This window comes from Patiria miniata, unplaced genomic scaffold, assembly GCF_015706575.1.
Source record: "Patiria miniata isolate m_02_andy unplaced genomic scaffold, ASM1570657v1 HiC_scaffold_18, whole genome shotgun sequence".
Lineage (NCBI taxonomy): Eukaryota > Metazoa > Echinodermata > Asteroidea > Valvatida > Asterinidae > Patiria > Patiria miniata.
Window position 1 is genome coordinate 16,103,177 of NW_024037056.1, and position 22,217 is coordinate 16,125,393.

General features: G+C 45.9%; 2 protein-coding genes across 2 annotated transcripts in view; both read right to left on the bottom strand.

The window, feature by feature from the left end:
- LOC119725183 overlaps nucleotides 1-13,883 on the bottom strand; it is a 36,327-nt gene extending 22,444 nt beyond the window's left edge. The window contains exons 1-16 of the mRNA XM_038196544.1: nucleotides 13,711-13,883; nucleotides 13,018-13,202; nucleotides 12,282-12,498; nucleotides 11,916-12,043; nucleotides 11,153-11,381; nucleotides 10,665-10,742; nucleotides 10,206-10,360; nucleotides 9,228-9,383; nucleotides 7,910-8,124; nucleotides 7,320-7,499; nucleotides 6,662-7,062; nucleotides 6,239-6,501; nucleotides 5,661-5,862; nucleotides 5,309-5,452; nucleotides 3,993-4,700; nucleotides 120-3,878 (exon numbers count right to left, since the gene is read on the bottom strand). Coding sequence (XP_038052472.1) covers nucleotides 120-3,878; nucleotides 3,993-4,700; nucleotides 5,309-5,452; nucleotides 5,661-5,862; nucleotides 6,239-6,501; nucleotides 6,662-7,062; nucleotides 7,320-7,499; nucleotides 7,910-8,124; nucleotides 9,228-9,383; nucleotides 10,206-10,360; nucleotides 10,665-10,742; nucleotides 11,153-11,381; nucleotides 11,916-12,043; nucleotides 12,282-12,498; nucleotides 13,018-13,202; nucleotides 13,711-13,834 — 7,144 coding nt within the window. The 5' untranslated portion in view covers nucleotides 13,835-13,883. The remainder of the gene's footprint in view (nucleotides 1-119; nucleotides 3,879-3,992; nucleotides 4,701-5,308; nucleotides 5,453-5,660; nucleotides 5,863-6,238; nucleotides 6,502-6,661; nucleotides 7,063-7,319; nucleotides 7,500-7,909; nucleotides 8,125-9,227; nucleotides 9,384-10,205; nucleotides 10,361-10,664; nucleotides 10,743-11,152; nucleotides 11,382-11,915; nucleotides 12,044-12,281; nucleotides 12,499-13,017; nucleotides 13,203-13,710) is intronic.
- A 493-nt stretch (nucleotides 13,884-14,376) lies between these two features.
- LOC119725184 lies at nucleotides 14,377-21,708 on the bottom strand. Its single transcript, XM_038196545.1, has 9 exons — nucleotides 21,358-21,708; nucleotides 20,371-20,536; nucleotides 19,754-19,792; nucleotides 19,175-19,275; nucleotides 18,853-18,898; nucleotides 17,098-18,615; nucleotides 15,321-16,829; nucleotides 14,729-14,982; nucleotides 14,377-14,589 (listed from the first exon to the last, which is right to left on the bottom strand). The coding sequence occupies exons 1-9, from the start codon at nucleotides 21,706-21,708 to the stop codon at nucleotides 14,377-14,379; spliced, it is 4,197 nt and encodes a 1,398-aa protein (XP_038052473.1).
- Between the last annotated feature and the right edge of the window lie 509 nt (nucleotides 21,709-22,217).

Below are 22,217 nucleotides of genomic sequence, written 5' to 3' on the forward strand. Positions count from 1 at the left end.
CAATTCAATCGTTGTGATGAGAAACTTTCAATGGTTGTTTCCGAAAAGTATAAACTCTGTAAGTAGTGTTGTAACAGAATTTTAGGTTTCTGCTTCCCGTAATTTCTTTTTTTACTAACCTTGTCCAAGGTTTGTCAGGAATCCACCATCGCTGACGTCAACATTACCCCCATCATCAACAGTCATGTTCCCATCACACTCTATCCTGAGGTTCTTTGCATAGACTAAACCTCCGCCCTCAACAACTAAGTTTCCGGTGTGGAGCAGGTACTGCTCTGGATGGGCAAATGGCGCAGAGAAGTTGAGAACGCTGTTTGCTTTGACAATGGTTGTCCCGTTGTAGCGGTACTCTAGGCGTGGAAGGTCGTTTGTGGAGCCTGTAAGATGAGCCTGAAGACTTGCACCATTGTACAAGGTGAGATTGTGGATGTGATCTAACCGTCCTTCGACATTCACAAAAATGTAGCTCATGACGGTGTCCGGGGCCAGGCCTAGGTAACCAAGCTGGTAGATGTACACGCTGAAGGGTATGTCGATGAAGTCTCGTCTCAGATCCATGACCTGGTTGGGACCAATGTGGACTACCCCAGAGCGGTCACCGATCATGTGACGGAAGAAGAGCGACGCTCCAGCATCATAGGGATCCGTCTGGATAGCAAGATGAGCATTGCCGTAGATCTGGAGCTCCTCAAAGTGGTAGTCGTGGTCTCCTCCAGCCAAGTAATGCTCCCCAGATTGAGGCAGAAGCCAGGCTTTGAAGCTGTCCTGTGAAATGTCTGTGTGTGTGGCAATCTTGACAACATGCTGGCTGTCCAAGTTGGCATTCTCAACCAGCAGGGTCCGATGCTGGTGTCCCATGTGGTAGAAGAAGACAGTCCCAGGACCCCCTGACTCTGCTGAGCCAAGAGCCTTCCCCCCATGAGCTTGGAACTGGCCGAGGAAGGTCTGGTTGACATGGAAGTAGAGAGCTGTGCGACCTCCGGAACCCGCTCCTCCCAGGGTGTTGCTCTGGGCCCCACCATTTACTGCCACAACGCCTGTTCCTTTGATGAGGAAGCACTCAATCAGTATGCTCCCACCACTGCCACTTCCGCTAGAGCCATCACCTCCTGTACTTCCATCTGCACTGAGGATTCCATCATTCTGGAATGTGTCACTGATGTTTAGGAAGACGATTCCACCACCGCTGCCACCATTTGCACCTCCCCCCGAACTACCAAACTCGTAAGGCTCATACAAACTACCATACGCCTGTCCTGTTTTCAAGGCTGCAGCTCCTCGACCACTTGTTCCGCCGTGCCCTCCTCCAGATGATCCACTGGAGTTAGTAAAACCGCGACCAAGATTCACACTGTTTGGAATATCTTGGGCATCTGCAACACTGTATCCCTCCGCATCTACATTCAGGCTACCCCCGTCATCAATTGTGACATTTGTGGATTGGATCCACAACCGGGTTCCATGGAACAAGCCACCGCCTTCAACAAACAAAGCAACAGAGTTAAAGAAGATTCCAGGGTTCCCAACCGGCTCAGTTATGCCAAGGATGCGGGCGTTATCCTGTATCCTGACGTACTCAAAGTCATAGTGGCTCGGGTCTTGATATCTGGTCCTGCCACCGTGTTCCATGGAGAGCAATCCTCCATGATGCAGGGTCATGTTCTCGACATGAGCCAAAACCCCATGCAGCCATATGCTGACACCATGTACAATGGTAAAGGGTGCCAGACCAAGGAACCCACCCGCATACACACGTGCACTGAACGGTAAGTCTATCTCAGGCCTGTAAAGATCTAGAACCTGATTCCGCCCAATGTGGAAAGTTCCCGAACGATCGCCAATCATGTACAGGAAGAACAGTGTAGCGTTCGTGTCAACTGGATGGGTTAGGATAGCAACATGGGCAGCACCGTAAATCTGCAGTTCCTCAAAATGATAGTCAAAGTTTCCGTTGGCAAAATAATGCACTCCAGACTGGGGTAGGATCCAGGTTCGACAGCTATCAGAGGAGAGATCATGGTAGGTCTCGATCACATTCAAGGTATTTAGAGGTTCCAGACCACCGTTGTCTATTATCAGTGTGCGGTGATCATACACCATGTGGTAGATGAAAGCTGTTCCGCCACCTCCATTTTCAGCAAGGGTAGCATGACCAGCTTTTCCACCCCTAGAGTGGTAGTTGAACCCTGTGGCAGTCTCATTGTTCACAAAGTACATACCAAATCTGCCGCCAGCTCCTCCACTTCCAGGATATGTCGGATGGGGGGAACCATCACCTCCATCAACAGCGAAACGTCCATATCCTTTGATGGTGTGGCAATAAACCCAGATGCTTCCGCCGCTACCTCCACCACCACCGTTACCATCAGCTGATCCTCCATTGGCAGTCACCTCTCCGTCAACCTCGATTGTGTCAGTTACATTCATCCAAATCAGCCCACCACCTCTTCCCCCAGCTGCATTACTAATCCCAAGACCACCCGAACTTCCAAACATGTACGGTTCATAGAGATCTCCGTAAGCAAATCCTGAAGTCTTGGAGGGAGAGTAGACACTGATCCCACCGCTGCCACCATGTCCAGCACCAGACCCAACACCTGTGCTTACATGAGGCCTTCCAGGGTTGACATCCCCATGCAGAGACTGATGGAAATGGGTATCGTTGAAATGAGTGGAGTCATATCCTAGAGCATCTGCTGCTAGTTTCCCACCGGCATCTACAGTTATGTTCTCGGACAGAAGAGTCAGGTGGGTCCCATGCAGTAAGCCACCGCCTTCAATAAGGAAGACCCTCGTTTGGAAGGTGATGCCAGGTTCTGTGATGGTATCGGTAGTAGCTTCCATCTTGGCATCATCCTGTATGCGGACAAACTGGAAGTCATAGTGGCTGAAAGGACTTCCTGTAGTACGGCCGCCGTGTTGGAGCCACATGTATCCGCCGTGGTGTAGAGTCAGATTCAGGACATGTGAGAGCAAGCCTGCCATGTGTATCTCAACACCGTGGACAACAGTCTTCGGAGCCAGACCAAGGTGACCATCATAGTAGACATGCACACTGAATGGCAGATCAATTTCCTCCCGTTCCAGATCCATCTCCTGAAGATCACCAACATGAATGGTGCCTGTCCGATCGCCGATCATGTGCTGGAAGAACAGGGTCACAAGTCGAGGCTTGGAGCTCGCGACCGTCATCCCATCACTGAAATCCTCAAAGAGGTTTACGTTGCCTCCCGAATCGTTGAACACATTAACGGCCATGTGAGCACCATCGTAAATCTGCAGCTCCTCAAAGTGGAACATATTCTTCTCACCAGCAAAGTCGTGCATGCCGGAAAATGGGAGTATCCAAGCACGGCAGCCATCTTCTTCAAGATTGTCCCAGTCGATGGCCTTGACTCTGGGAAGGTATCCGGCATTCTCGAGGAACAGGGTTCTGTGATCATGGAAAAGGTGATAGAGGAAGATGGTTCCTGGACCACCTCCCTCGCACTCATCGCAATCGCTGCCAGGTGCTCCACCATGAGACTCATACTTGAAACCATTAGCCGTGGCATTCTGGCGAAAGTACAATGCGACCCGTCCGCCTGCACCACCTCCAGATCTTGAGGATCCTGATCCTCCATTGGTAGCAATAGTTCCATAGCCTTTGATCTTTTCACAGTGCATCCAGATGCTGCCACCACTTCCTCCCCCGTTGTATGGCGTGTTAGTCCCGCCTCCGATCCCATTGGCTGAAACTAACCCATCAATGAGGATGGTATCGGTGACGTTGAACCAGATGCGGCCACCCCCTGAGCCACCACTTGTCCCACCCCCTACACTTCCAAACTCTTCTGGCTCATACAGGTCACTGTAGGGCTGACCAGTTTTTGCAATACCTTCAAAAGATGAGAAAAAAAGTAAACATATAAATTTGAGTATTACGTTCATTCTGTCACTTAAAGTTCAGGCTCTGAGTTTTATATTAACTTTGAAGGAAAAGAATAAATAACCTCTTCCGTGCCCTCCACTTCCTCCGTGCCCGGCACCAGAAGACCCTGCTGTTCCGGTCTGTCCCATCCCAAAGTTGATGATCCCATGTAGGCCTTCACGGAAGCTCCCGTCGGGATTCAGGCTGCCGCCATCTTGGACTGAGTACCCCTGGCCGTCTGCGCTGAACTGGCCCCCGGCATCAATGGTGATGTTCTCAGCGTGGACGTAGAGATGTGTGCCTTCCACTAGTCCACCTCCATCAACTTGCAGGGCAACTACGGTGAAGTTCATTCCGGGGTCTTGGACTGGGTCCGAGATCATGTGGATGTAACCGTCATCCTGCACGTGAACCAGCTGAAATTCATACTGCCCTGAAGGCAGGGTACCAGTATGCCCGTCCTTGTTCAGCCAGAAACGTCCTTGATGGTGCAGGGTCAAGCTTTCAACATAAGTCAGCGCCCCGTTCAGGAATATAGTAACACCATGCACGATGGTAATTGGTGCCAGTCCAAGATGGCCGCCAACGTAAACGTGGACGTTGAAGGGTAGATCGATGGTGGGACGGTAGAGGTCCACGGATTGGTTGTTTCCGACGTGCAGTGTGCCTGTACGATCTCCGATCATGTTCTCGAAGTAGATAGAGGCGTTGGAGTCTGGAGGGTCAGTGAGGATCGCGAGATGAGCGCGGCCGTAGAGCTGGAACTCTTCAAAGTAATATTGTTGGTCACCTGAGGAGTGAATCAACAACAAACAATCTGAAATAGTTAATGTGTTTCACATAATTTCAAAACAAGTACCTAATAATTACTTGCTATCTGTTCGTAAATATAGTCAACATTTTGTCAGAATAACAGTGGCATCTATATGAGGAAATTTGGATCTTGTTCTTTGTTCCTGTTTAAGGTTCTAGACTAGATCAAGCTTTGATTCAGAGACCACACCAAGACTTGCAGTCAAGTAAATCACAAGTCAAGCACAAGTCCATTACAAGTCAGTCACAACTCAATCACAAGTCATTCACAAGTCAGTTACACGTCAGTCACAACTCAATCACAAGTCATTCACAAGTCAGTTACACGTCAGTCACAAGTCAGTCACAAGTCAATCACAAGTCAATCACAAGTTAGTCACAAGTCAATCCCAAGTCAGGACATAAGGAGATGAACCACGACAATGAAATGTCATTTATCATTTGTCATTTGAAGCACATCACATGTCTCGAGACAGATGGCTTGTGACTGACTTATGACCGACTTGTGAGGACTTATGACAACTTATGACGACTTGACAACTCTGACCACACCCTCCTTGTTGCTAAGCAACTGATCATCAATACCTGCAAAGTCATGATCTCCTGAGGAAGGCAGGAGCCAAGCACGGCTTTCGTCTTCAGACAGATCATGATAGTCTATAATCACGTTCTCATCCTCCTTGGGTCCTTTGCCGAGATTGTTGACAATCAGAGTCCGATGCCTGTATCCTAAATTTTGAAAATAGTTTAAAGACCTATTTTTAACAATGTGCATGTATGTTCATTTCTGTTATCAAAGTATGGCGTGAACTTATTGAATACAAAAGGGTGTCTGGCTTGGATTCGATTCAAGCAAACTTCATATGGATTAGTTTCTTTCAAGGGATATTCCATTTTAAAATAAAAAAATAAGTTTAAACATTAAATAAGCCCTTACCAGTGTGATAGAAGAACATTGTCCCTGGTCCCCCTACGCCGGCTCCCTGCCCCCCTGCTTGACCCCCATGGGCCTCAAAGGATCCGGAGAAGGTCCTATTGAGGGCAAAGTAGACCGCAATCCGCCCTGCTGAGCCCCCACCACCCTGGTAGCCCCCACTTACGTGGCCAGCTCCACCGTTGACTGTCACCCTTCCGTAACCCTGGTATCGGAATTACAAATATTAACCAAAACTTGTCAACATGGGGCATTGTTTGAGGGGAGTATGGGGAGAAAATAACCATCTCTGCCCTCACAGGTACCCATTTACTCCTGGGTGGGAAGAAGCAGTGAGTGACAAAGTGCCTTGCCCAAGGGCACACCACCATATACCCGAGGCTGGAGTGGAACCCACAACCTGCAGAATTACCCGCAGACCATGAATTCAATGCTCCAGACCACGAGGCCATGGCACTCCACAAAACTGCCCTGCCTGTTACTCCCTGTACTGCCAAAGCTGCCAGAGCACTCTATGGTTTTATGGATTCATCAGGGAATAAAAACAATGTAATACAATGTATTAAAACATCTGTCACTACCTGCATGTGGTTGGTATTGATCCAAATGGATCCGCCGCTCCCGCCACCGTTTCCATAACCCGTTGCCGATTCCCCGTCAGCGCTCACTTCGCCGTCGACCTTCAACGTCTCGGCGATGTTCAGGACCATCTTCCCGCCGCCCCGCCCGCCATTTGGGCCTCCGCCTTTGCAACCGAGGTGGGAGGGTTCGAAGACATGGCCGAACGCAGCGCCGGTCTTACGCTGGTGGGAGCTGCGTCCACCACGACCACCGTGACCGGCTCCTAGAAACCAAAAAAAGTCAAAAACTTTACAAAGCTCCAAAAAACAGGTGATGTTTTATACCCAAGAGCTATTGCCTAGATTTTTGTCCATTTTTAACTATACATGAACAAGTTGACAGGAGACGTAGCCCTAGCTCTGGATGTCCGTTTTGAACAGTACCTGATCCACCATTGTTTCCAGATCCGCTCTTTCCCGCCCCGTCCGAATCAGGACACGGCAAATCGTGAAGGTCGGCCACAAGCCTCCCCATATCGTCCACGATCAGCACGTCCGCGTTGATCTCCATCCGCTTGGTGTGCAGGTGACCCCCGCCCTCGACCTTCAACCTCTGCACGCTCAAGGTGAAGTTGTCAAGAACGTTGTTGCCATCGTCCACCGACGTGACTTCGCCGTTCGCGGCCACGGTGAGCGAGTCGAAGCGGTAGTGGCCCGCGAGGTTTCCTTGGACAAGATCGACGGAGGTGTCGAGGGTGTCGTTGAGAAGGCGTGAGGTTCCGGTTTGTGATAGGAGAAGGCGACATCCTTTGCCGATGGTAAGATCATGAACACTTATCGTCCCCCTGACAAAAAATGAATTGTAGAGATGTTTAGAGAAAACATGCAAGGAAATTTTTTAAACATAGCCCAGACATTTTCGCACGCAATATCAACCTTACCAACAACAAGTTCTGTGCTTTCAGGTTAAATATACAAACGCCAGGCGAAAGAACTCAATCTCTTCATACAAAAATAAAATGCGCATGCCAGACAACTATCAAAGCCTCTTTGGCACGGAACAATCTTTAGTTAAAACAAAACAAAAAATCAATTTTCATACCTGACCACTATTGTGATGTCATAACAGGTGAACGTCGGTGGCAGAATAAGGAGGCCTCCTTCGTAGACGTGCACGTTGACGTTGAACTCCGAGTCGTCCGCAAAATGGCCCACAAACACTTGGCCGTCACCAATGTGCATGAAGGAGGAGTGATCGCCGCTGAAAGTGTCAACTTTCAACCTGAGAATAAAAAAAAAAAAAATGCATTTCGTTACATCAAATAACCTAAGCATTATTACCCCTGGTTGTCCTGCCAATAATGATATCTGGGGCCAATGTGCATGAAAAAGGATTGTTATACCTCTGTCTTGAATACTGTATTTTCATTGGCCTAGAACGATCACGTGTTAAGTGTATAAAAAGTCATGGCACACTCCCTGTGGGATATCACGTACGTGATATCCCAAACTTTTTATCAAACTTTGCAAAGATTTAATGACAGAATTTATATGCCCACAAATTGTAACGGCCTGTCAGTATGGTCAATTCAAATCATACTGAACAGAAGGGGACATTAATTTACTTTCATCAGGCATTTCAGCAATTTGGTAATTGTTTGTTAATATTTTTCAGCTGGAAAAAGAACTCACTGTGTTAAGTTAGTCTCCGTAACCAGGTGGGCCTTTCTCAAGATCCGCACATGCTCAAACTCCAACACCCCATCCTCGTCGTCATCGTGAACCCAAGAGCGGCTGGAATCTAGACTAGGCTGGGCGTATTGGTCTGTTGTTATGGTTTCCACCGGCGGAGGCTGGTTGTTGTTGTCTACGATGAGGGTGCGGTTCAGGATTGCAGGCGGTAGATTCTATTTTAGAAAAAAAAACACAACTTTTTTTTGAGTCACGATCCATTCAATCAAATTTTAATCACAAGTCAGTAACACGTCAATCACAAGTCAAATCACAAGTCAATCACAAGTCAATCACAAGTCAATCACAAGTCAATCACAAGTCAATCACAAGTCAATCACAAGTCAAATCACAAGTCAATCACAAGTCAATCACAAGTCAAATCACAAGTCAATCACAAGTCAAATCACAAGTCAATCACAAGTCAAATCACAAGTCAATCACAAGTCAATCACAAGTCAAATCACAAGTCAATCACAAGTCAATCACAAGTCAAATCACAAGTCAATCACAAGTCCATCACAAGTCAATCACAAGTCAAATCACAAGTTACGCCACAAGCCAGTTACAAGTCAATCACAAGTCAATCACAAGTCAAATCACAAGTAACGCCACGAGCCAGTCACAAGTCAGTTACAAGTCATTTACAAGTAACAATTGGCTCCGTGCGCCAACAAAAGAGGGTGCGTTTTTACCACTTTTGAGAGTCCCTTGGACAGGACATCACATGTGCGTACGTGTACGGGACTGGTTCGCGCACAAAGTACACACAACTTTTTTATCCTGAATGTGCACAAAGCTAAGCCGTAGCGTCTTCGCACATAAGCGTCAGGCGTCGTCGGCGCACGAATACGTTCAAATTTAACTTGCGATGGTCTCCGAGACTAATCCCCGCCCCCAATAACTTTGGATCATTCGAAATACACAGTGGATGGACCGGGAACCAGTCTAGGTCACCCCCAACTCTCCTTTTCTGGCCGTTGAAGGTGTACTTGTGCACGGAGCCCAGAACAGAGTACAAGGTATGCCTTGGTCTAAGCTCACTTGAATAGCTTAACGAACTTGTGGTGACTTGTGATGGACTTGCGATTGACTTGTGGTGACTTGTGATAATTTGAAGTAGTCACTATAGAATTCAGTTGGAAATAAACAGTTTTCAAAGCAACATATGTTCACTGGATTGGTGATAGGGAATTTACACTAAAAATAGCTACCACGGTTCTACAACCTGCCCTCAGTTTCGCATTTAAGTTTAAACGGCATGAAGGTAAAAGCGTACCTCAAGATAAACTGTTCCAGCGCCGCCGGGTCCGTATGTGCCTGATCCACCGTAAGCCTGGAGATCGCCAAACCACCACTCTACGCCTCTGTAGTAGACAGCGAGTCGACCGCCCCCACCCCCTCCGCCATTTGTCCCACCGGATCCCCCTCGCACCTGTTAGAAAAAAACACAAATTCAACAAGTTCTATGAAGATGCTAATAGCAAACAACTACCGCTTAGCAAATTAATCCACAGAATTGATCATGAGCAATAGATATTGCATGGCATTTTGGTTGAGAATCCATTATTGTAAAGCAAAGTTTTTCATGCTGAGCAAAATTTTGTACATGATAGAAACTGATCAAGAACTAGTGATAAGCATTCAAATTTGGGTTTCTCCCTTCTACCCAATTTTCTAAGCACTATATAATTAGCGCTCTTTGACAGCTTGTGATGAAAAATGAGTAAGCTTACTCAACCACGCAACCTCTACATTATCTACCCAAACAGGTACCCATTTACCCCTAAGTGGACGGAGGCAAATTGTGGTAGAGTGCCTTGCCCAAGAACACTTGCACCACAAGCCCAGGCCGGACTTGAACCCGTAAATTGCAGAATCACCTACAGATCTTGAGTTCGATTCTTCAGACCAAGGGCCACAGCGCTCCAGGATAGTTGACTAGACTAGTCCAACAAAAGTCGACAATGGATTGGACACTGGTTAACCAGTTCGCGCCGGGATTATATTGCTATTGACCGGACCCAGGCGCGGGATATTTTGACGAACCTCGATGTCAGAAGGGTTTGGGCCGTCAACTGCGGGTAGCACACCCTGATATTTCCGGCCCCGCTCGCTGTGAGCGTTTTGCAGACAGATATTTCCGGCCTCGCTCTTTGCATGATTATCCGTCATCCGTTCTAAATACCGCAAAACCTCATCCGACGTGAACTGGTTAATAAAAGTTTGCACTTTTGATGTCTGGGCACAGACTGACCTGAAGCGTTCCTGCACCCTCCATGTCCTTCGTTGTGATCCAGATGGAACCGCCGCTGCCACCGCCTCTGTTGGTGGTTCCAGAAGCCCCGTTGGCCCGAACGACGCCCTCTATCTGCAGGGTGGTGTCAACAGTCAGTTGGAGAATGCCTCCACCTGAAATTAAATTAGAATAATTTACCCAACTTTGTATTATTGGAAATATTTGGGATGAGGAAACTAAGAGTTTGTCAAGTAAGTGTCTCTGTATAAGTGTCTCTGTAAGTGTCCTCCACTGCTCCCTGTCGGATGCCATGTGCCAGGTGTGTTGATCTCTGATGTACAGGCAAGGAAAGTACCACTGCATGAAAGTACCCGACTCCCTGAATATTATAACAACTGATACCAAAGTCATGATGAATTACGGTTTTACAATCTCAGTGGAAAATCTGATATAAATTACTACTGATTAAAAAAATACCTTTTGCTCCACCAGTTCCTCCACCACTTCCAAAGGCAGTTGGCCTGTGCAGAGAACCGTAAACTACACCGACAGTGTCTACAAGTTTGAAAGAGGACACAGAACAATATGTTTAAGCTTGTATAGTAAAAAACTGAAAAAAAGAGAAAATTTTCTTGAGCATTAATCTTTTGTTGAAAACAGTCCTCGATTAAGAGTTGTGAGCTTAATAGTCTATGGGAGAGTGTTATATTAGCAGGACAAAGGGAAAGACAATGCCTTGTCCTCGAGAGTATAGTAAAACAAGACTGTATGAGTATGCAGTGGTACAATTACGAGTCACTAGTGTTCAAAGTATGTGCCTTAGTCATAAGAGTGTTCAAAGTATTGAGCCTATGTATTGAGCCTATGTTCTTTGTCTTGAGCCTATGTACCCCCGTTTAAAATACAACATGCAAGCCTGTTATTGTTCAAACTTTCTCACAAATATTGAACCTTGATTTTCCTACCGGATGATCGACCTTTTCCACCGATTCCTCCATATCCAGCGCCAGATCTCATCCCAGCTGGGCTAGCCCCTGGCCCATCTATCAATCCCATCGAGTCTGCTGTGATCGCTCCCCCATCGTCGACCACCACAGAGTGAGCCCGCAGATCCAAAACGGATGCTTTGAGGGTGCCGCCCCCTTCCACTGTGACCCGACCCGACCTTTGACCTTCACCCTCGCCGGGGGTCACCTGAAGGAAGGGAACAGAAACAAATTAAGCCATTGAATCTAAGACTATTTCTGAATGGCATGCTAGAGCTGGCAATAACACAGGAGTCCATGAGAAGTTGCTGCAGCGGCTAGCCAGGGGCTTCCATAGGTGCGCGTGTTATTTCTAGCCGTAGCCATGAGAAACGGCCCAACAATGCAGAAAAAGGCCCTTTATTAGTGTACTACAAATGATTCCACCAATAAAAATGCTGTTAATAAAACAGCCATTTTTCAAATATTTGAAAGGCTGGCCAGTGCATTGATCAATCGAATTGTTGGATAAAGAATAGCCATTTTAAGTGACTTTTTTGGAAAAAAAAAAAATATGCAACTTTTTACTCATTTACCTTCTTTGTGGGTCAGGTTGGTTTGATGAGGGTTAAACGTTTTGGTTGATTTTGCTCACTTCCCCCCCCCCCCACAACAACAAGTGTGATCTGAGTCCCAAGCAATTCCCAACATTTTTTTTTGTTTTGGCTAAGGTAACAATCAATCTTAAGAAACACTGTCGTACCTCAATTTGCCAATGGTCATCTTCTTGTCCGTAGTAGCTCTTGAGCTCAAACAGACCATCTTCTTGCACCGTCACCTCAACAAACTGCAGATTTCTTGGGCTGGGTAGTTCCATTGTAAGGGTGCCGCCTTATGTTGACAAGAAAGATAAAAGTACTAAAGTCACTCTGGTCAAGTCTCAAGCCACCCAGGTTAAGTCACTCTGGTCAAGTCTCAAATGACTCTGGTCAAGTCTCAAGTCACTCTGGTCAAGTCGCAAGTCACTCTGGTCAAGTCTCAAATCACTCTGGTCAAGTCTCAAGTCACTCTGGTCAAGTCTCAAGTCACTCTGGTCAAGTCTTTAGTCAACTAGATCAATTAGACTTACCCGAGCCAACCAGCAAGTGAGCCCTAGACCCATCCAACGTCCCCCAAATAGAAACATGAGAGCTGATCAGCATGCTACTTGGGCAGGCAGCTTGGGGGTAGAATTGGGTCCAATCAAAGGACTGGCGGAACTCTATGGTTGCCGGCGGCAGAATGAACGAGGCATTTTCGTAGATGTAGGGTGCCCACGTCACATTGAGTCGCTTGTAGGGTGATACCTGAATTGAAAATTCAACTTCAAATTACTTTAGGAATAAGACAGTCAACTTACCAGTCCGAACACTGCCTCAATTTCAAAGAGTTTAGAAACCCAGTGGTTTCCTTGGCATGAAATAACTAAAAATACTCTCGGCAGGTTTACTCCCCAGCGAATGCCAATACCAATTATACTCCTGGGTGAGTGGCAAAGTGTGGTAAAGTAGCTTGCCCGTGGACACAATATATGACCAGCAGCTCAAATTCTGAACTCTTATCATAAGCTACACTCCTTCAACTCTTGATAGCCCAATCAGAATTCAAAGGGCTTCAGATATTGGTACCCTGGTGTCAGGTTTAAAATCTCTCATTCCTGGAGATAGAAGCATGTTAGAGTGAAGAGGCTTGCCCATGGACACAACATATGGCCAGCAGCTACATTCAGGTCCTAACCCTCCGGCACTTGTCACTTGAAACATTAAGATCAAACTAAGCCACACTCTGCAACACCTTCATAATACGTTTGACAAACTTTACCATACCTTGTTGATGTCCAAAGTGTGGTTCGGTGCGACATGCAGGTACCCCGTGTCGTCTCCTACGACTTCACCCGAACGAACAATGGTGTTGTTCCGGTCGAAGGTCAACTCGGCTCCACCGTAGATCTCAATGAGCGTGAATTCATACACGAAGTCGTCGGTAGCGGGTAAAAGATAGGCGATGGCTCCTGAAAATGATGACACACAAGAAACTTCTGATCGAAAAAATGCCTTCAGCATCGTTCGTATTTCACGCTAAAGCAAATTTGAAGCGAATTTGACGTTAGGAAACATTCGCTGCGAAATTCGCAGGAGTTGAGATGTACGTAACTTTTGAAAATTCACAGCTCAAAAACGTGCCATGTCGTCACACTCTGTTTGGCTGTGCACAGCAAGAGAGTAAATCGTCGTGTCTGTACAAGGTCGTATTTCCTAAAATGGGCCACACATGAAATGCGAGTTTCAGAACGTCAAAAGGTCGTATCCCACTTAAAATAACCCGGATGTACACACAAAGTCAATGGACGTCGCGATACGACCTTGTTGCACGGAGCATATTCGTGCGAGATACGACTTTGTTGCAGAATGCAGTTACGACCTTGTTGCACTGACGCGACAAAATAATAGTGAATGTCATGTGACTCGCTCGAGGCAAATCAGGATAAGGTGGCCAATTAAGTTGAGGCGTCTGAATACCTGTTGATATGTAGTCTGCATAGTCCTGAGCGGTTGCTCTGCTGCCGCTAGGTCTGGTGACCTTTGCCCTTTGACATCGGTTATCAATGCGTAGGTGCTTGTGGACTGGTGCCTGACCTTCCATGTATGTAACCCCGGGTCCTCCTGGCTCTGCATTGGAGTTGGCAACAGCCCCACCTGCAGCAACAAAATGCAAAGGAAGAAGAATAAGCGGGATTAAGGCCTAGTGGTTAGGGTTTGTAACTCATGATCAGAGGGTCAGGGGTTCGAATCCAGATGCTGGCCATATGTTGTGTCCTTGGGCAAGCCACTTCACCCCACTTGCCTCTCTCCACCCAGGAGTATAAATTGGTACCGGCAGATAAACGCCAACCTGATGGGCCATATGGCTTGTGACAGACTTTACTACTACTACTACTACGAGAAGAATTAGCACTAAAGCATGAAAGTCAATTGTTGTAGTCGAGTCCATCACACATGAACGCAAGTCCTCAAAAGTCCTAACAAGTCCTCAAAAGTCCTCACAAGTCCTCAAAAGTCCCCAAAAGTCCTTACAAATCCTCACATGTCCTCACAAGCCCCTCACATGTCCTACAAGCCCATAACAAGTCTTTACAAGTCCATCACAATACAAGTCCTCACAAATCTGTCGCAATTCCTCACAATTCATAAATGCAAACTGCATGTAAACTTACCCTTGACAAAAATGTGTCCACTTTTGAAGTCGCCATGGTCATAATTGATTGACACTCTTCCGCCGGCCCCGCCGCCTCCAAACCCGCTACCAGCACCGCCGTTGCTGTAGATGTAACCCGTGCCTCGGAATTCATTGGATTCCACCCACAATGCACCACCACTTCCTCCTGAAGCATGCGACCCCTGTGAAAAAAAACCCCAGGTTTAGATGATTCATTATAAAACATGCACACTGAAGTTTAAAAGAGTCTAGGTTTGCCTCCTTGAAACTTTCTTTGTATAAAGCTCCACAAAAATTAGCCGTAGTTTATGTAAAACCTACCACTGCATTATCAGCATCCAAACGGATAGTACCATCAACGACAAATGTCCCTGTGACAAGAGCTACGACTCGACCGCCTCCGCGCCCACCTAGTCCCCCGCCGGACCCGCCCCCGCTACCCCAGTAACCCTTCTCATAAATATTGCCGTAGGGGAGGTTCTCGGCGATGGTACGTTGGGAAGTGTGGCCTCCACGTCCACCGCGTCCGCCGTGACTTGCTCCTGAGGCTCCAGAGGCGTAGGCTACTCCAGCCCCTTAATTTGAAGAAAAAACAAACAAACACAAATTTCACAATATCAAATCATTTCATAAAATGTCCAGGACAAATTGTAGATAACTTTATCAACAACAGGCTTATTGTATCGGGCACTAGTGTTTGTGTTTTTGGGCAAGTCACTTCACTACAATTGCCTTGTGACCACCATGAGTATAAATACCTGTGAGGGTAGAGACCATATTGCACTGATCTTGCGCCTCTGCTGAAAACTGATCTCATGGCCTGATATAGATCACTAGAAAAGCAGCAAATTATTATAATTAGTAAAATGATGCTTTTTGGACAGTTGGAGGATTTGTAATTCGCTCGACATACCTGGACCCTGATCGGACAAATGGCCCCCTCCTTCGACAGTTAACACTCCTCCGTTGCCAATGGTGATTTCATTGGCCTCTATCCACAGGGAACCAGCTTGTAGTGTGCCATCCGTGATCTGAACAGTGCCGATGAGCAGGGTGGAATTTGTAGCGCCCTCTTCTGTTGACCCCGCCGGGCCGCGAAAGTCGATATCGAACACGGCCGTGGAGTAGACACGGAGGGAGTCGGATATTAACGGAGCTGTGGCGGGCATGGCAGTGAAAGAGGTCACATGACCAGCAATTGTGATGTCGTCGATGCGATACGTGCCTTCTGGTTGGAAGGTGACGACCCCCTGGTCGCCGACGGAGAAAGTTTGCCAGCCGGTGCCCACGGAAAGGATGCCAGCTTCAAGAGTTCCGTTCACGCTTAAATGATCCAGGTGGAAAACTGAGCTATTAAGTGACGACCAGACGTGGTTGTTATGGTCAGAAATGGCGGCGTGGAGTTTCACACGGCCGGCAATATCTATACTATCGGTAAGATTTGACGAACGGCCCAAGATTGTTACTGGGTTTGTAATCTGGACTTGCCCCGCTGAGGAAACTGTTAGGAAGTCAAATTCTTCGGGCGTGCTGGCATAAAATGTAAACATACCTCCGACTGTGATCTGGTATGCCGAGATTGAGAGTTTGCTCGCAAGAAAACTACCGTCAATTGTCACAACGTCGATGAGTACGGTTGAGTAGGAGCTGTTGGTGTAATCAGTGCCCGCATAGGAACCAGTGTCCAGTGACAGAGTGGCACCCGCCTCGATTGTTAAATCGTAGACGTGAGTTTGCTCCCTCCCATGAATATTCAGTGGGGTTAGGACCTCCATGCGTCCGGACGGATTCTGGACAGTTATGTTATTGACGGGAAAATCCGTGGATTGAAGCGTGAACAATCCTTGGCCACCGACATTGAGAGTTTTCCAACCGACACCGAAGTCGATGAGCCCTGCGTGGAAAGTGCCGTCGACGGTGACAATTTCGGCGTGAACTTCCGAGCCCACGCTGCGCCATTGGTTCTTGTCACCTTCACTGGTGTCAAACAGCAGGGAACCAGGATAAGAAATAGTTAATTGCTGTATGAGGCGGTCGGTGCTCCCGCGCATAATCACCGGTGTGAATGCTTCCATCGTGGGACCACCATAAAAGACGACAGAATCGCACGCGAAGTCATCCGCGGGTTCAAACCGAAACTCCGCGTCGCCGTCCAAGTAAAGCGTATCCCACCCGAAAGTTGTAGGGTATATGTTGCTGAAAAGGCCTGCATGAAGACTGCCAGAAATGGTGACGCCGTGAAACCCGAAGTAGGAGACGTTCGTCCACTCCCCGCTCGACCGGCCGTCTTCGTCGAGAAAGACCTCGCCTGCCACGCCGATGACGAGTGAGCGTGCTCTGTCATATGTTGTGCCCGTCACTATCAAGGGATTGGTGGTACGCATGGTGCCGTTGACTTTAAAAGTGTGGACCATAAGTGGACCTAAACGGTTGGAACAATAATCTTCATTAAATGAATTCCGTGAATTTAATGTAATGCTTAAAGGGCCCATACGATGGATCTTTTTCTTAGGAACATATTTTGTAAACTTTCTACTCCTCTTAAATGTATGAAAACTATTTGACATCCCTATTTGGTTAATTTTATTGAAAAGTGGAATTCTATTAACATTTTTGTTGAAAAGCTTAATCATTTCAGCATCGACAAACACAAAAATGTCTTAAAAATTTGAGTTTGAGATTTTACTTACCAACTGAATTCATGTGCAGTTCACCAGTTTGGTCCACTCTCAACTGGTTGAACTCGTACGGAAAGCTCAATTCGTGCGCTTGGAAGTACCCTCCCACTACAATATCCTGAACGCGAAGCTGAGTGTGGTTCAACTCCCCTGATACGTTGTGGAATCGTCCGAGGTCAAAGGTCACCGAGCTGCCTGCTGTAGTCTCAAAAATGGTCGTCGCTGATTGGCTGCGGCCATTTATGATCAGATGTTTCAGACTTTCGACCACCCCGGAAATGTGGATTGTGTTGATGGCAAAATTTCCGTCTGGATCGAAAGTGAAACTTCCGCTGCTACCAACTGTAAGATCATTCCATCCTGAGCCGATATTCAAGAGTCCAGTTTGTAGGGCACCATCGACGGTGACATACTCTGCATGTATTTCAGACTGGCCGGAACCAGTTGTATTAAGAGACAACTGGCCCCCACTCGCAATTGTGAAACTGTTCACTAACTGGTTCATAACACCTCGGAAGACTACCGGCTGACTTGATACAACCATTTGCCCCCGAACTTCGAAACTGTCCGTGCCGAAAGAGTCCTCGGTTATTATGGAAACATTGCCGTTAGCTCCGACGGTGAACTGAGGCAGACCACTCGTAAGGCCTACCAAACTTCCCGGTCTAAAGTAACCGTCGATAAAAGTCATGTTGCTTTCTAAAACTGACCCACTGCTTCCTGGCCAACTGAAGGAACCGCCCTGAGAAACCGTCAAGGCATGGCAATACACAGCTACGGGAGTGGTAGAGGTCAGGGTACCATCAACTTCTATTGTTGGGACCCTTAATTCTTTGGGATCACCTAAAGTCAAAGTCATTTGCCCGGTTGATCGCACGTCCAGGTTTGAGCAGTCCAGGAGGTCCATTTTGCCTGTAGTTACGGACCCAGTGACTGTCAGAGCTGGTGTACGGATTGACGAGGTACCAGTGACCGATTTGGTATTGAAACTCGCAGCGTCCAGAAGCAATGACGTGACATCGATGGTAACTGGACACGCAACTGTAAGTTCACTGGGATGCTCCATCGTTAAGCTTCTGTCCGAGACCGAGACATCCAAGGTGTAACCACAATTGCCTGCAGTGGAGGACTCTTGCAAGTCTAGCTTCGCGTTCGTCTTAATGGTCAATGAGCGCAGTTGCAGAGTTTGCATGGACGACAAGCGCGGTATCAAAGTTAGCGTTGCACCGGAATATCCGCCAAACGTCAACTCCGTGTTGGGATCGGTATTTAGAGTCCCCCGCACGGTAACAGATTTCGTCATTGTGATGCCTACCCCCGGTAGCGTCAGAATCGCATCGCCATTAACGTGGCTCTCGACTTCCAAGCGAGAACCAAGCTCGCAGGTCGTGGTTGAGATGAGATGCATCATGGTAGTGACATCACCAGTTGCCTGGGTGAAGTCGATGTTGCTGGCGACGACAAGATGGCCGCCATTGCTAAGGGAGATTGAGTTCAGATCATGGGCCGATGAAATCCAAGCCGCAGCTCCTGAAACGTAACAAGCAAAAGTTTAAAAACAGAAGAAATTTGCATCGATACACAAATTGAGAACAAAAATTTTAAAAGTAATCTGAAAAAAAAAACACTCTTGGAACTGTAAGGTTCTTTTTTAACATGATTTTTTTTCCAGTTTTAAATTGTTAAACTATATAAGCAAAGCAAATTTTACAGAAGCAAATCAAAGTAACTTTCTAGAAAAGAAATTGTTTTAAAATTTTTCGTTACCTGAATCCTCAAAGAAAAACTGGTCACAGTCGGAATTCGTTTTGGCCTGGTCAAAAGAAAAAGAGAATGAGTGGTAAAGAGCGATTTTAAATAAATATCAAAGATGTTTTTAAGCAGACCAACTTCTTGCAAGCCAACAACTATGGCATTTCCATATTAAGAATTATCAGTGTTATTTGTGTTCATATTTGGTTTGTGCTAGTTTTTTTCTTGTTTTTTAAGTTTTATTTGATTTCCTTCAGTTACCTAAGGAAATCAAGATATCATTTTAACGCTGATGTAATTTTAAAAAGCAGGAGGACATTTTTTCGAATGAACTTACGTTGGGAATTTTTCCCATGTTGTTGACTTGAAGGTGACCTCCAATTGCACCGTTGGTACCCTGCTGGATATAGACGGTGCCCGGCCCACCAGCCTCTGCAACTGTTGTAGGAATAACATGATCGATGAACAAAACTATGGAAGTTACTACTTCCTTAAAACTTGACAGATTAGAAATTCCCTGCAGTTTTTATTTCGTTCTAAACCCGGGGCCCAATTTCATAGAGCTGCTTTATAAGCACAAAATTTGCTGAAGCACAAAAAAGTCTTGCTTTATAAAATCAGGTTACCGGCCAAAACGCTATGCGATTGTTATGCTACGTAAAACAACAGCTAAATACCAGTCACAAGCAATGTACATCACATAGAGTTTTGGCCGGTAACCAGATTTCACTAAGCAATGTTTTTTTCGTGCTTAAGCAAATCATGTGCTTAAGCAGCTCTATGAAATTGGGCCCTTGGTCTTGCAACCGTGTCAAAATAACACATCATTGAAAAGAAAAATATTAAAGGTGATATTTTCTGACTTTCTGTCTGTTTTCTATTTCTTCCTCAAACTGGAAGAACTTAACCAACTTACCACTTTGTCCGCTTCCCGAGCAAAGGTCACTGGCAGAACCTGTAAACAGACAAGACGACAAATAAAAAATGAACAAACAAACCTCACGAGTGCTCTGTTCTACTGGTACACACACTTCCTGGGTCAGAAATCTGCTCTGAAGTATTGACAGGATATACTCTTGTTGGTCTTGTTAAGGCTGGTTCGTACTCGGGGCAAATGTAAACCCAAATTTCTGTCATCATGTCAAGACTTCAAACTGCAAGTTTTTAAGTCAAACGCAATTCAACACAAAAAAACATTTTGACGTGAAAAATCACGCATTCCGTTCATATTGGCTAAATGTATGAATCTACAGTCGTAACAGTTATTTATTTTGTTGCCTGCATAACAGGAAATAAAATTTGGTAATCAGAGTCCAAATGTAAACCACTTATTAAATTTTCAGGCATGAAAAGGCTAAATGAAATGAAGGAGCAGTGGTATACCTAGTGCAAAGTATACCACACATTGCTGGACATGTGTAAAACATCTCAGAGTACCACACGCCCAGTTTTGTCAATATTTCTTTACTAATTCTCACAGCTTCCCTTACTGTATTAAGCAATTTGTCGATGGAAGATCCAAAAATATTCTACCTGGTGTGTAGCCATAGAGTTCAACAGCCAATGCGATTCCACGATTCCAGGTTATTGGACGAATTCGCAATTTCCGCACGAGGATCGGGACGTCAAAATTGTTGCGGACGATGCCGTTTCCATTGGTGTTTCCATCGAAGACAACGTCAGAGCCACTTTTGAGATTCTTTAGTGGAAGCCATAATTTAAAAGAAGGTATAAACATCTTTAATGATACTTAGACAAAACAAAGAAACTGAATGAGCAACTTCAGTGTTTTTCTTTTTAATTTTTGGAAGACCTCAATCTGTAATAGTCTGTGGAAAAACCCTTGCACAACAAGGGTTAATGATATGCAAGCAGATTTGGCAATTAATTATGCAAAACGAGACTGCATCTTGACCTCGAGATTCTGACCATTCAGCAGGCGCCTTCTATCAGGAAACCTGTAACTCAGTGTTGTATTACAAATCATGGCATCTAAACTGACCAATCAACAACTTAGTCCACATTTCTAATCAAAATGACGTTAATTCACTATTAGGTTTTGCCCTTCACTGATGTATAAACACTGTGCGTTACCCCCCTCAGTGAAAGTGAGAAAAAAAATGAATAGTTTCATTGCGGTACCAACTGCTACATCAGATTCGAACCAGCCAACCGATCCCGTTAGCTCGGTGGTCGAGTGGTATGACATCTGCACTAGAAAGCAGGAGGTTGTGGGTTCCAGTCCCACCCGAGTGATTTTTTTCTCACTTGCACTCAGGAGGTAACACACTGAGCATACAGTGTTTAAACGTCGGTGAAGGGCAAAACCTAATTTGATTTACATCACCCCGACGCTAAATTCCATCTTACGTAAAATGACGTCAGTTTCTGAAGTCGACTCCGATTAGCTGTTGCTCTGGCTTGCATAAAAATTTGACTCTAAGTTCCATTTGTGATGACAAATCACCAATTGTTTAGTTCAGTTGACAAAAAAAAAGATCATGGAACTAGATCTTTTACCTTGTAGTACTGGAAACTATTGGAGCCATCGTTGTTCGTCTGCAGTTTGTAAGATTCGACATACTGCGGACTCCCGTTCTGCGGACATCCAGAATTACACCCTTTAGTAGTGATCCCCGACACGTAAGTTGATTCACTAAACCTGACCTCCAAGTACTGGTTATTGTTGTTGGACGACGGCTTCCAAAAGCCCGGGTTGGAGATGAGACCCTTGGAGGGGGAGTAGCTGGAGTATTGGGAGGACCCAGCTAGAGAGCTGACTGTGACGGCAGGGTCGGTCGCGCCACCTGGGTGAAAAAAATCCGGACAATTTACAGATGGGTGTTTTTCTATGAAGTAGTTTTGTGACATTTTGGCACATTTGCAGTAATAAAAGTTGTCACTTGGATTTAACTGGATTTGTTATTGATAATGATTGCTTTGATTATTCTAGTTGAGAGTTAAAGTGCGTTCAGAAGTTTTCAGCATCACATCGCAAAGAAAAACTGGTTCGGATGCAACATGGCCACCACGCCATTTACCATAGTTACGATTTACTTCTATTTTTGCCCCAGTTTCCCCACTGAAACGAACAGCTGAGAAAATACTAGACAATTCCTATCTTTAATTTGGAAATTTAAAGTTAAACCTCAACACTATTCCACAAAATCTGCTAACACTTTTGCAATTTGATTCTTATCCTGTACGTATTTTGGGAACCACAATTTTTAACAGTGGGCAAAGTTTCAAGACTTAACACTGTAAATTCTGATAGAAGAAAAAAGGCTGGGCCGAGTAAGTTGTTTCATTTCTACCTGTTCGTCCACCATAGGCAAAAATGTCTCCAGTGAAAGAGTCAGTGTCGTAGTTCAGAACAACAC